At 45.5% G+C, this 13835-nt stretch overlaps 1 protein-coding gene across 1 annotated transcript in view; it reads left to right on the forward strand.

The window, feature by feature from the left end:
* The window catches only part of WDR72 (WD repeat domain 72), an 82359-nt gene extending 68883 nt beyond the window's left edge, over positions 1 to 13476 (forward strand). Inside the window, exons 19-20 of the mRNA XM_079953204.1 lie at positions 7194 to 7289; positions 12973 to 13476. Coding sequence (XP_079809330.1) covers positions 7194 to 7289; positions 12973 to 13028 — 152 coding nt within the window. The 3' untranslated portion in view covers positions 13029 to 13476. The remainder of the gene's footprint in view (positions 1 to 7193; positions 7290 to 12972) is intronic.
* Positions 13477 to 13835: the final 359 nt, after the last annotated feature.

The raw sequence follows: 13835 nt of genomic DNA on the forward strand, positions 1-13835 counted from the left end.
TCTCGCTTTATTGGCCGAGGGAGCCAGCGTACAGCTTCTGGGTCATGTGGCCAGCAGGACTAAGCAGCTTCTGATGAACCAGAGCAGTGCACGGAAACGCCGTTTACCTTCCCGCCGGAGTGGTACCTATTTATCTACTTGCACTTTGACGTGCTTTCGAACTGCTAGGTTGGCAGTTAAACCCAGTCATATTCTGACACACACATCCCTCCCATGTCATGTGATGGTCAAATAGGATCTCATAAGGTGGAGCCCCTTAGCTGGCAGGGCTGGCTGATCAAACTCTGCTCTGTGGCTCACTCAGAAACTTCAGACTTGCCATAGAGGTCTGTTCAATCAGCCCATCCTCTGAGAAGGGAAATCCCTGGATCTTTGCCAAAAATCTAGACCCAGTCACAGGCTTTTAGGATTACAAGTAATTTAATAAAGGATAATGACGACCCCCAAACTGAGCACACCAGTATCACAAGCCAGCTTAACCAAGTGCACTTATAAAGCAGCAGGTTGATATTAGGTTTTAAGTCAGATTAAGTTCTTGTATAACCTACAATTACATGGTTTTTCAGTTTAAAAAAAATGGAGATGATTGGGCTCAATAGACCCTTCTGTATATTTAACTTCTGTTTAATTGGATTGGGAGTTGCTGAAACATCTTGGAGCTAGAGCCTCTAATCTGAGGAGATGATCCCAACAGTTTTGCAGAGCTTAGGGCAGCAGACAGATAACAAAAGCATGCGAAGAAGGCTCACACCGTGGCCCCTTCATCATCCCAGTTTTTCAGCAGCTTGTGCTGCCACTGTTGTTGTTTTTTTAAATTACAAATGTATCTATTAATTGTGCTCCACTTTGCCCACATTTGCAGGCCAAAAAAGTGAGTTTGGCTTTAGTTGCTCTGTTTATTTATTTTCATGCATGAATCACTTCCTGTACAACACCTCAAATTTACATATGCAGTTGGTGACATATATTTAAAACAAAACAATTCCAGTTTCAAATTCATTACAAAGCCTTAATTATGAGAGCTGTTTCTTGTCCCCTTTGCATTTTGTAGGTGCCAGAGTCCAGCTAACCACCAGTGTGTTGTAGTGGTTAAGAGCAGTGGACTCATAATCTGGTGAACCGGGTTCGATTCCCTGCTCCTCTACATGCAGCTGCTGGGTGACCTTGGGCCAGTCACACTTCTCTGAAGTCTCTCAGCCTCACTCATCTCACAGAGTGTTTGTTGTGGGGGAGGAAGGGAAAGGAGAATGTTAGCCGCTTTGAGACTCCCTAGGGTAGTGATAAAGCGGGATATCAAATCCAAACTCTTCTAATGAGAGGAGCAGGTGCTTCCTCTTAGGAGTACAATGGCTGTCAGAAAATCTGTACTTCCCTAATGAACAAGTCATCTTCTCTTGAAATCTAGGGGGAAACTGCCACCCCATCCACAGTAGGGTCATCAGTTGCAACTGGATCAGCTGTGTGGTGTTGTGGCTGGAGGATCAGAATTGAACTGGGGAGAGCTGGGTTCAAACCCCCACTTGTGAAGCTCCCAGTGTGGTTTTGGGTTGGTTGGCCAGTCATCTTATCTTGTCTACAGGGTTGCTCTGGGAAGAGGGATCACTGGACGGTATGCCTGAGCACGTTGAAGGGGTAAATATATAAGACCCCTCCTTAAGAATTGAATAAGACCTAAGGGGTCCCTCAGCCTCTCCCAATCAAATGGGCTCAAAATTTAATGTGTTACATAGATCTGGATTGTGCTTCAGGCATAATTGGCATGGATCTTCCTCCATTTTGCAGTCTCCACTGCCCAGGCAATGGCACTGGCCTGGGATGATACGGTGCCAGCAAAGCCTCAGCTGGAACTTCCTTTGCTTATTGCCTTCGGGATCCTGTGAGTCATTCCTTTAGCCATTTAAATTTCATTTACAGGTTACACTTGCACTCCAGTGTCCTGTTTCAGGCAGAAGACCCTGCTGGGGGGGTTGGTTGGGGGGCACAGCTGGGCCCTGGTTCCAGAGAAGCCAAATCCACCCAGGGTCTAATGAGCAGAGCCAGAGTCAAAAGTCCAGAAAAGCAAGTCAGTGGACAGGTGTCTTGTACTCCAAAATGTGTAGTCAGATCATAGTGGAATGCCAGGTCTCAAACACACAGAGCAGAGAAGTACTTATCAGCACCATGGAGAGCTCTAGCTAAACTGAGCCCAAAGGAGGGTTTTGGCTTATGGCCCCAGTATGGTCTCTATTAACCTTAAAAGGGACCTGATTGCTTTAGGGCAGCGGTTCTCAACCTGTAGGTTCCCAGATGTTGTTGGACTACAACTCCCATCATCCCTGAGCTCTGGCCTTGCTAGCTAGGGGTGATGGGGGACTTCCGGGTTGGCGCCTTCGGTAATGGCGGAATTCCTCTGATCAGGAGGAATTTGCCTCATGGAAAATCTGGGTCTGGCCGCCACGGCGAAGGCGGAGACCCACTAAAAATCACAGGCGGGTGAAGCCTGTGAACGTGGGATTCGGCTGGCACCTTTTGCGCCTCCCCCACTCACAGGGAAACCTGGTTTCGGGGATCTGGAGCGACGTGGGGTGAGTGGCGCGGTGCTTCAAATTGACTGCTTCTTCCACGGAGTGAAGCCGCATAGCTGTTGCCGGAGAGCGCTGACTTTTTCCTGTGGACAATTTGATTTTAAAGCAACTACCCATGAGTAGAGCAGAGAATTGGATTTTTAAATTTGGCACCGAAACGGGGAGGTTCAAAACAGGAAGTCCGCCTTCCCCTTTTGTAAATAGACTGAAACAAAGAGACTGTAAGCTAAAGTCTTGGAAAGCCTACTGTAAAGGACTAAATTTCCATCGGTAGAAAACATCAAACCCCCCTTGGAAGCAGGAGAAGAGGGGGGAAGTTTTGGATTGTGTGTGCCTGCAGGAGAGAGCGAAGAAAGTTAAAATCACCGCTCCGAACCTGGAAACGGGCTGCTAGTAAGATTGACGTTTTTGGATTGTTCATTGATAGTGAATAGAACGTTCGCTGACAGCTAGCTAAATAAGAGAGATACATTGTTTCAATTCTCTCCGTCTGCTCTTAAAAAGGAGTAAAAGTAACTGAAAATTGAAACTACCGTATTTTTCGCCCCATAGGACGCACTTTTCCCCCTCCAAAAATGAAGGGGGAAAGTGTGTGCGTCCTATGGGGCGAATGCAGGCTTTCGCTGAAGCCTGGAGAGTGAGAGGCATCGGTGCGCACCTCCGGAGGGCTCCCCATGCTTTGGGCGAGTGTCTGCAAGCCTTGCGCGCCCGGCAGGAGCTCCCGCCGAGCGCGCAAGGCTTGGGGCGGCAGCCTGTTGCCCGAAGCACAGGGAGCCCTCCGGAGGCCTCCCCGTGCTTCGGGCGAGTGTCTGCAAGCCTTGCGCGCCCGGCAGGAGCTCCCGCCGGGCGCGCAAGGCTTGGAGCGGCAGCTTGCCGCCCGAAGCACCCGGAGCCCTCCAGAGGGCTCCCCGTGCTTCGGGTGAGTGTCTGCAAGCCTTGTGCGCCCAGCAGGAAGCCTTTGAAACTGTTATAAGAGCTGAGCTGGGGGAATTTCCAGCTGTAAGATAAAAAACTGTGAGATTCTGGGACTGACCTTGAATCGGTTAAGAATGTTGACAGAAGAGGCCTTAGTGGCTGCATTATGTAAGATAAATGACTCACTGGAACAGCTTCACAAGAAGCTGGATTTAAATATAGAAAGTATAAATAATTTGGGACAAAAGGTGAACATCAATATAGAAACTATCCAGAAATTGACACAGGAATCTACTTTGACATTGCAAACTGCAGAGAAGGCTAGGGAGAAAGCTGTTGCCGTTGAACCTAAAGTAACACAATTGGAGAGAGAAAGAGTCCCAGCCTCACAGATGCAACTTGATGATCATAAGTTGATGCCTGTCATGATTGAATCTAAAGAAAAACAGATTTTGAGGATCAGAGCCCCTCTTGAACTGGATTTGATGGACTTCCTCACACAGGAATTTGCTGTTTCTTGGGACCTGGACTTGGGTCAAGAAGAGACTAAAATTGTGAGGGCCTTCAGACTTGGAAGAGGAGGGAAAAAAGAGAAGAACAAAATAAGAGACTGTTGGAACTACCAGAAGAACTTAGAAGAACAACAGTCAAGAGAGGAAATTTTTAAAGACGTTCTGAAATACCTTTTGGATCTTAGGTCTAACTATGGAGATTTGGTTGCCCTGTCGAGAAGGAATAAAATCATCTTTAGGAGGGAGTTTCCCCGAGATCTGCTCTTCAGCCTCAAAGGAAGGAAAATAAAAATAAGATCAGTAGAAGACAAAGCAAAGTTCCTGTATAAGCACGAAGAAGACTTGCAGAAGGGACTTGGAAAAGAGTTAAGAGCCTTGGACAGAAGATCACCAGGTTGATGGACTGTATGGAATTGGCGGAAATGACTGGCAGAATCCGAGACCAGGGAGAAGAGGGAAAAATGAGGTTAGAATATGTTAAGATAAATATAGGACAGAAAACAGAAAGATGGAGAGGAATTGCTGAGACAATTAGCAGAAGTGGAATACAAAAAGGGAGGTATGAGGAGGTCGTTGAAACAAGTAAGTGAAGGGTATGACATTGAAATTGTATGATGTGTGTTTTAAATTGTTTTTGTTTGGCTTTATTTAGTTTATTGTGTTAGTGTTGTGTTGTGCAGTGTTTATACATTGTATTGTATTGTTTTCTTTTTTCTTCTTTTCTCTTTCACTTTTTTTTTGTAGTGTTTAAAAGTAATAAATATTATTTTTTTAAAAAAAGCCAGGGGTGATGGGAGTTGCAGTTCAACAACATCTGGGGACCCACAGGTTGAGAAAGGCTGCTTTGGGGGCTTTTGACTGCACCAACATGAGTGGGGATTTGGCATTATATGGCTTTGGAGCTTGCGCCCTTGGCATCTGTGGATGGCAGTGGTGAAGGGCAGTCGGGGGTCTGGCTTCATGGAACTACCTCCTGGTGACATGCGTTCTCAGGAGGTAGGGGGGCTGATGACTTTGTCATACTTGCTTTATATAGAACATACATGAGGTGTTTTGGTGTCACATTAATCCCATGTTATAGACATAGGTAACCAAGGCTCGAATTCAGCCTTCTTGGAATCATGTGTCACTTCCTAACTGCAGTGGGTGTCTAATAAGGGGTTAACATGCTCCCCTTCTCCTCTTCTATCTCTCTGACTTCATTCAGGCCATGTGCAGCTGTCAGATATGGTCTTTGTATCCATAAGGAGGAAGAAAGGTCATCTTGCTCTCTGGAAATTACACAGAGTGCCTGTTGGTGTTTGCCGCTCTGCCCTTGCTAACTGTTGACACTAGTCTCCTGGCTGACCCCATCTATGTCGGTGTCTCTAAGAGATATTCCCCACTGCCATATGGTGCTCTACTCACTTCAGAGTCCTAATTTCAGGGCCTCTGGTATTAATTCTTTAATCTGCTCTCCAAAAATTGTAATGAAGACGCTGACATTTAATCAGTATAACAGCAAGAGCTTACTACACATCAGACCACAACTCTACATTTCAGTAACCTCCCTACCTTTTAAAAACTACACCACCAGATTACCAAGTGCCCCAGTACCAGGACTGAGCCACTGACCAAAAGAGCCTTACAGCTCACTTCCAGCTGTGATTTCCCAGCCGTCCTTTGATCTGTGCCACTGCATGAGGCCTTCAGCATCTCTCAAATGATACAGTGCAGCTATTGAGTTCCTCTGGAGATGTGGAGCAACCTTGAGCAGGTTTCACCTGGGAATATTTGCATTCTGCTCCCTCACAGAGAAGTCAAAATGAACACAATCACTCTAGACTTCATTAATGGTTTTCTTGCAAGCTTTGGTGGGAAAATGGTTTTGATGAATTAGATTTGAAGCTGCTCAGAAGTCTTGCTGAGCTTGTAACACAACTTAAATTAAGTTATAGCTACAAGTGATAAGCCGTGCTTGCTAATTTACAATTATATTTATTCACTTTGTTCCCAGAAGCTTCCGAATGCTTTCACTAGACCAAGATAGATTTGCCTGTTTACCAAATGCTCCTGACTTTCAAAAGGTGTGCTTAGCTGTGTTGCAGCCTGAATAGAATTATGATCTGCTAAGAGCAGCAAAACAATCAGATTTACCCTCCCCCTCCTCTCCTCCTTCTCCTGAGGTGACCCATTCAGGCTCTGAGGTGGATTCCTGGAAGGACAGTCTTCCGAACCTCAGCTTAGTCCATGTGCCTCTTGCTCCCCTTGGCAGCTCAGACTATTATCACAGTGTGACAGCAGGCCAGCAAAAAGTTTATACAGTGGTAGCTTGGTTCTCAAACGCCTTGGTTCTCAGACAACTTGGAACTCAAATACTGCAAACCTGGAAGTAAGTGTTCCAGTTTGTGAACTTTTTTCAGAAGTCAAACATGCTCCGTTTTACGCTGAGGTCTGTCTGTTTTTGCTATTTATTTTGCATTTTTGTGGCTCTTTGTGTGTGTGACTGTGTGGAACCCAGTTCACCTATTGATTGATTGTGTGACTGCAGTATATTGTTTATTGCTTTCATTTTAGATCTTGTTAGATAGTAAAATTCATGTTAAATTGCTGTTTTTGGGGTTGTTTTTAAAAGTCTGGAATAGATTAATGAATTTTGCATTACTTTCTATGGGAAAGCGTGCCTTGGTTTTGGAACGCTTTGGTTTTGGAACGGACTTCTGGAATGGATTAAGTTTTAGAATCAAGGTACCACGGTATAGAGATGTAGATGTTAGGATTTCTTTCTCATCTTGTTTGTTTCCCGTACAATATATGTTGGTATATATGCACTAGAGGCTATGAATGTTGCCTTCTCCCAGGTTCCCCCATGAATTTCCCTGCAAATTGTTGGGCACCTCCTCCACTGTGGTGCTTCTTTCTCCATTGCCCCATAAGTTCTTATTCCTAAAAGCTGGCTCAGTTCTTAGAGCGTATCAGTGACTGGGGAAAACAGTTGTGCTGGGTGCAGATACTGGGAAAGAGAAGGAAGAGGAAGGGTTTCATATTTGTTTCATTTCTGGTTTGACATATATTCCCATTTATTTTGTTAAATCTTAAGACATTTGGGATTGGGAGGGCTTAGTATCCAAACTAAGAAAATGTGACCTCACCATAGACAGAGCAGCTGAAAGAAAGTTAGCTATTTGCTAGAGTGTTACTGTTCTTCTCTTTTTTCTTTTAGCTGCCACCAGTTGTGACAACTGCACAACACCTGCAGATCTCCAAGAAGGAAAAGACACGGCTGAGAGGCAGGTCTTGGAAGAGTCGGAAAATCCAGGTGAGAGAATCCCAGGTGCTTGCCTGGTGCAGCCGTGTGAGAAAGCAGGCAAGGCAGAGGGGTCAAGGCAATGTGCTTTCCTTTGGGGCAGTGCCTGCATCTGGCCAGTTGTCTCTGGAGAATTTGGAGCCCCTTTCATCCAGGTCCAGGCAGGGCAAAGCTGATAGAAGAAGTTTGCCATAAGAATTCGTGATAGACTCAAGATGAGAAGCTGGATGGACCAGATAGTGATCTCTTCTTTCCCAGAAAAAAAGGACCAGGGCGCTGTTCAACTATCAATCATGCTGCTCTTGAGAAAATTTAATGGGAAGCATTTCCCGTTTTCTCCAGATCAGCAACTACTGTATTTCTCCTTCTCTCTCTTCTCACATCCATCTTTGGATAGATGCCAAGTTCTCTCCATTGTTTCATCTCTCGTCACATGTCCTGCATATGTCCATTTTAACTTCCCACTACATCTGCAACTTTTGATCTTTGTCATATCCATTTATTATCTTTTCTATCTTTTAATGATCTTTCTTAGCTGGCTTGTTCTATGGCATGCTATGCCGTTCTTAAGCTGTTCACGTTTCTCTGTGTCATGGTCCGGTTCTCTGCTCCATCACAGATAAAATGTGCATATCAAACACTTTAGCTTTCAAATCTAAGGTTGTATTTTTTTTTTTGATATAAAGCTAAATTTTCCAACAGCTGCTCGTGATTATTTTAGCCTCCTATTTATTTCTGCTGTTTGTGCTTCTCTTCCCAATGCAACCTTTTTCCTAATAGTATTTTCCTAATATTTTAATAGAGGGGGGAATCTCCTGGAGCATCCTGTGGACCGATATATATTTGTGCACAAAGTACTGAAGTTATGACATGTCCCTCCTTCGACCCAGGTGGCCAGGGCTGTATTCCGGAGAATTTGCAGAGTGCTGTCTCTCACTCATGAAAGGGCTAAGCAGCCTTGTCCATCCATTCCCTCCCCCCTGCCCTCCTGCCACCAATATATTTTCTTCTCCTACATCTTTGTGTGCCAATCTGTGAACCATAAGCTGAGTTCTGTCAGCTTAGTTAAAAGCTCCCCAAATCTAGCCACGCATGTGTGCTGCTGAGAGGGCAGCTGCCGAGCGGCCTGATCCTTCCCCAAGGAGCACTGCTGAGATTTAATTTTCAGTGAAAGGGTGCAGCAGCCTGAAATCCATGTCAGGTCCCTGAAGTCATCTCAGACCCCACCTCAGGCTGTGGGCTACACGATTGGATTTCAGAGCGCAGGATTCTCCAGGAGGGAGGTGAAAAGGAGCCGGCCACCATTTACCTGCTCTGAGCTGGGCTTGGTTTCTAGCGCTGCCCAGGAATGCAAGAGGAACAACTCTTCTTGTGCCATAATAATAATAATAATAATAATAATAATAATAATAATAATTTATTTATACCCCGCCCATTCGGCTAGGTTTCCCCAGCCACTTTGGGTGGCTTCCAACTGAATATTAAAAACAATACAGTGGTACCTCGGGTTAAGAACTTAATTCATTCTGGAGGTCTGTTCTTAACCTGAAACTGTTCTTAACCTGAAGCACCACTTTAGCTAATGGGGCCTCCTGCTGCTGCGCCGCCGCCGCTGCACGATTTCTGTTCTTATCCTGAAGCAAAGTTCTTAACCGGAGGTAATATTTCTGGGTTAGTGGAGTCTGTAACCTGAAGCATATGTAACCTGAAGCGTATGTAACCCGAGGTACCACTGTACAGTGTCAGACATTTAAAACATCCCTAAACAGTTGTCTTTTAAAAGTAAAATAGTTGTTTATTGCCTTGACATCTGCTGGGAGGGTGTTCCGCAGGGCGGGCGCCACTACCGAGAAGCCCCTCTGCCTGGTTTCCTGTAACCTCACTTCTTGCAATGAGGGAACCACCAGAAGGCCCTCGGCGCTGGACCTCAGTGTATAGGCTGGATGATGGGGGTGGAGACGCTCCTTCAGGTATACTGGACCGAGGCCGTTTAGGGCTTTAAAGGTTAGCACCAACACTTAAGTTAAAGAAGGGCAGGAGCTTCTTCTGAGATTTGGCTCAAAAACAATAAAAGTCAGCAATTTGAGTAACAAAAAGAGCATATCCTGTGGCTTCGTTTGGTTGTAACAACGAACAGCCTGCAGTTGCAAATACTCTCCATGATCTGTTTACCTTTGAAGGAAATGTATATTCTGGCTTTGATTGTTTCTGCCATTAGCTCCCTTGAAATGGAGCCCATTCCCCCTCTCTCAGAGATGTGCAGCTTGAAATCCAAGAGGTGTCAGGCCAGCAGCAGAGGAGTTAAGGGAGATTTCGCCCACAGGCAGAGGTGCGCCAGAGAATATGTTTACTGCTACAGCCTCTCCGCTGCATCTGAGAGCTCTGCCTGGCTTGCTCTCTTTGCAATCATGAATTTTCCCAGCCTTGGCCTCTGTCCATTCCTGCATTTTAAAGAACTTTCCTCCTCCTCCTCGGTCAGGAAACCTCCAGAGAGTTTTCTATCGGGCTCGTTGCTTCCCACTGAGAATTTGTAGCTTGGTTGTCATGGCAACATCGTATTTCTCCAAGAATTGCTCATATTGATCCGTGGACAGGCGTAAATGGACAGGTGAGAGTGAAGAATAGAGAGGGCGGCTGGGAGTCCTCTAATGTGGCCAGAGGTTATGGGGCTGGAAATCAGCTCATAGCCAGCATCTAGAGAGAGAGAGAGAAAGGGACAGCTTCATTTCATTTCAGGGTTTTGTTTTCACACTTTGTGCGATTGTCGACTTTCCCCGTTGACTGGGCGGGGGGGGGGGGGGAGGGATGACGACTTGTTAGTCGCCTTGTCACGCCAGATCTTCAGCGCTTGCCCTGACACAGCTGTCAGCCTCCCCTTGCCGGGCAGTTTGGGGACCCGCAACAAAGACCCGGGGACATGAATTATTTATTGCCGCTTGTAGGGATGGAATTATGTGATAAGAAATTGAGACACTTCTGACAGAAGCCCTTGTTTGAAAAGAGAGGTCTGGAGAGAGGAGCCCAGGTCCTTCTTGATGCCTGCCTCTTAATCTGTGGGCAAGCATTTCACCTCAGGTGGTGGAACAGGATGGTCCACCTCTAGAACTGGGTGTGATGCTCAGATCAGCTGCTTGCAAAGCTGAACAACACCCAACCCCAAAGAATAGGTCCTATGCAGGCAGCAGCAAGGCCCCAAGGACTGGTTAGCCTTCTGGGCTGATGCTGTTTGGTCCTTATGCAAAACTGGAAGAAAACATGCCTCATTTATTTATATAATGCTTTATACCCCACCTTTCTAATGTATATGCATGATTTGTGATGGCTCGCGATAATTGAAATCATAATATCAAAGGCAAGACAGCAGTATCAGCAAAACACAGCAAAGGCAGATAAGAACATGATCTTCTGATAAAGCATTATCTGCCTAGGAAGGCAACAGCCTGCTGGAACAAAAAGGTCTCCACTAGCCAGTGGAAGACAACCGTGGTCCAAGGTGTCCAGAACTCCACTGTGGGACACAGAGGATACCCCCTCCATGTTATCTTTAATGAGTTGGCAGGCTGGTCAGGGGAGAGGGAGACCCTCAAAGGACCTTGCTTTGGAAATGTTGGTCAACAAGCAAGAAGGCATTAATGGGCTGAAAGGGGCATGTCTTGCAAACAAAAAGCAGGCATGACACATTTTAGGAATGGCAGGAGAAGGAGTTCCTTCCAAGGAGAATTGGCATGACAGCTTGGACCTTGCATGGCCAGCTGAAGCCTTTGAACCAAATGAACTGGCGCAAGAGCAGAGATGGAGGGGTATTCAGTATAAACTCATGGAAGTTAATTCCATGCAAATAGAATTTCCATGGTCAGAGGCAGTATAAACCCAAGTGCCAGGGGCAGGGCAAAAATCAGGGGTTGGTCATCATCACCTTCAGGCCTTGCACGTAAGCTTCAGTAGGAAGCATCTGAGTGGCCACTGCGAACAACAGAATTCTGGGCTAGGCTGACCATTCATCTTATGGCTGTTAGCCACAGTGGGTATGGGTCACCTCCATTTGCAGGAGACGCTGTGAACAGGCAGTGAAAAAGAGAGCTCTTGCCTTCTTCATCTGCTGCTTAGAATCCTAGAATTGTAGCATTGGAAGCGACCATGAGGACCATCTAGCCCAGCTCCCTGAAATGTAGGAATCTTTTTCCCAATGTGGGGCTTGAACCCACAGCCATGAGATTAAGAGTCTCTTGCTCCACCAGTTGAGCTATCCAAGGTCCCCCTAGTGGCATCTGACTACTCTCTGGGCGATTATGGACCTGTGAGGAGAACCTGAGCTTACAGGGTTAAACAGCTCAGAATGTACGCCCTGCCTACCATGGGGAGGGGGGAGATTCTGCGCCATATCCAAGAGTCTCCAGCCTTTGTTCTTTTTCTCTACTTTCGCTTTTGAGGAGAGAGGACGTGTTTTCACGATGCTGTTCGCTGTGATAGATAATGGATAGTTTCTGCTTAAATAAAACTGCTTTTAGCTGCTAAGATCCTGAGTGGACTTTATTTAAGCACACTGAAGAAAACACTGATGTTTGCAGCTTTCTCTTACCGCTGCTGATCTCTGCGTGTTGCTCAGAGCCTTTGGAATGTGGCCTTTGAAGTCCGGAGGCCTGGCTGGTAGCTGCGCAGCCGAAGCGGGCTGGACACCAAGGCTTATCTGAGCAACACGCAGAGATCTCTGGGCGATGATGGACCTTTGGTCTGATTCAACAGGGGGCACTTCTCTGTTATTATATATCAATGCTTTTTATGTTTTCATTTTCCTGTGTGTTAAGCTCTTCAGAAATGGCCAGCCTTACCCATGGCTTTTTAAAAAAATAATAATGAAAACATCATCACTACCTTTCTCTTGTTGTAAGCCTATCAGCCAAGCAGACAATTCACATGACATTTGAATAATTTGAGGAATGCATAAGGAATGTATCGAGCTGGCATTTCAGTTTGTCACACCCAGGGATTTTGCACAGCATCCAACCAAGCTTGAACAATGCATTTGAAACAATAGCCAGATTTTGGTAAATAATGTGCGCCGACCACATAAAGTCAAATGATAATTTGATCTATTGGTATTATCTAGCTTTTCTGTGGAATTTCTGATAATCCAGATAATGTGTCTGCCATCCATCTGTTGGGCTTTGAAATCAATTTGGTCAAGCAAGAAATTAATCCAGGATTTATCTGTGATCCTGACCCATCAGATCCCATAGGCTACAGTAAAGCAATTAAAAAGTTGAGGAGTCTATTAACCATTGTCCCACCCTTTATGCCACGTACCACTCCATTCACCATTATGTGGCTTTTTGCCTCTGCAGGTGACCTAATTTCAGGTCTTGACCTCTAGAGTGAGGGGGAAATATTCACACACAAACACTTCTTAAGCTGGACTTTCCTTGCCCCTCCATTTTCTAGGTATATGAGAGGTGAAAAGTTGCACAGATACCAGTCTGTGGTATGGAGGTGTGTGTGTGTGTGTGTGTGTTGTTTTGGGCCACAACGCTGTAAAATTTATGCAAGGCTTAATTTCTGCAGATGTTTGTTAAAGGTTATAAAAATGTGTTGTTCTAAAGTCAAGTGGCTCTGTGTGCCTGCATGTGCATGGGAACCTTTTAAAAACATGCAAAATGGATCAGAAGATGTTTTAAAATGTGGCATTTTTGTTTTGCAGATGAGAAGAAGTCGCATCCTTGGCTGTTCAAGGTGTGTTCTTGCAAACTGTGTTAGAGGTCGGTCACACCCTCCTAAGGAAGGCAGAAGATGGAGAATTGTAGCAAAAGTGGAAATTCACGCTGTGTTTTGGTGTGGCTGCCTATTTCTTGGGCTTTGCATTAACCATATTTCATGGCACCTTCTGACCCTTCCATGCCTCCACTCCCTATCCCACTCCCCATTATTACATTTACCTTAAATTACCAGGGCAGAGTTCCTGTTTCTGCTGAGGACAACATGTACTATTTTTCTCCCCATTTACTTTCAACTTTTCATTATTTAGGCACCCCACTCCCCCCTTTAAAAAGGCAATGGTGAGACAGTGCTAAGATGTTTGAACCACATGACAATGCAAAAGTGTTTATCTGAGTTTACCACACACACAAAAAAAGGTTTTCAGTGTGAGCTGCTTTGGATCATTATGTTTTTCCCCCAAAAGGCATAAAAATAAAAACAGAATTTCAAGGAGAACATCAGTGTCATTGGAAACCTTGGAGATGTCTTGTGAGAAATGCAGTTTCAGAACCAACACCTGATTCTGCATGTTTGTTTTTTTTATAAAGGTATCTGTATTAATCTAATATGCAGAACTAAATTTGTTAGGTTTTTAAGGTGCCATAAGACTTTGTTGGGGACGCAGGTGGCGCTGTGGGTTAAAGCCTCAGCGCCTAGGGCTTGCCGATCGAAAGGTCGGCGGTTCGAATCCCTGCGGCGGGGTGCGCTCCCGCTGCTCGGTCCCAGCGCCTGCCAACCTAGCAGTTCGAAAGCACCTCCGGGTGCAAGTAGATAAATAGGGACCGCTTACCAGCGGGAAGGTAAACG

Source organism: Podarcis cretensis (assembly GCF_951804945.1).
Source record: "Podarcis cretensis genome assembly, chromosome: 14".
NCBI lineage: Eukaryota > Metazoa > Chordata > Lepidosauria > Squamata > Lacertidae > Podarcis > Podarcis cretensis.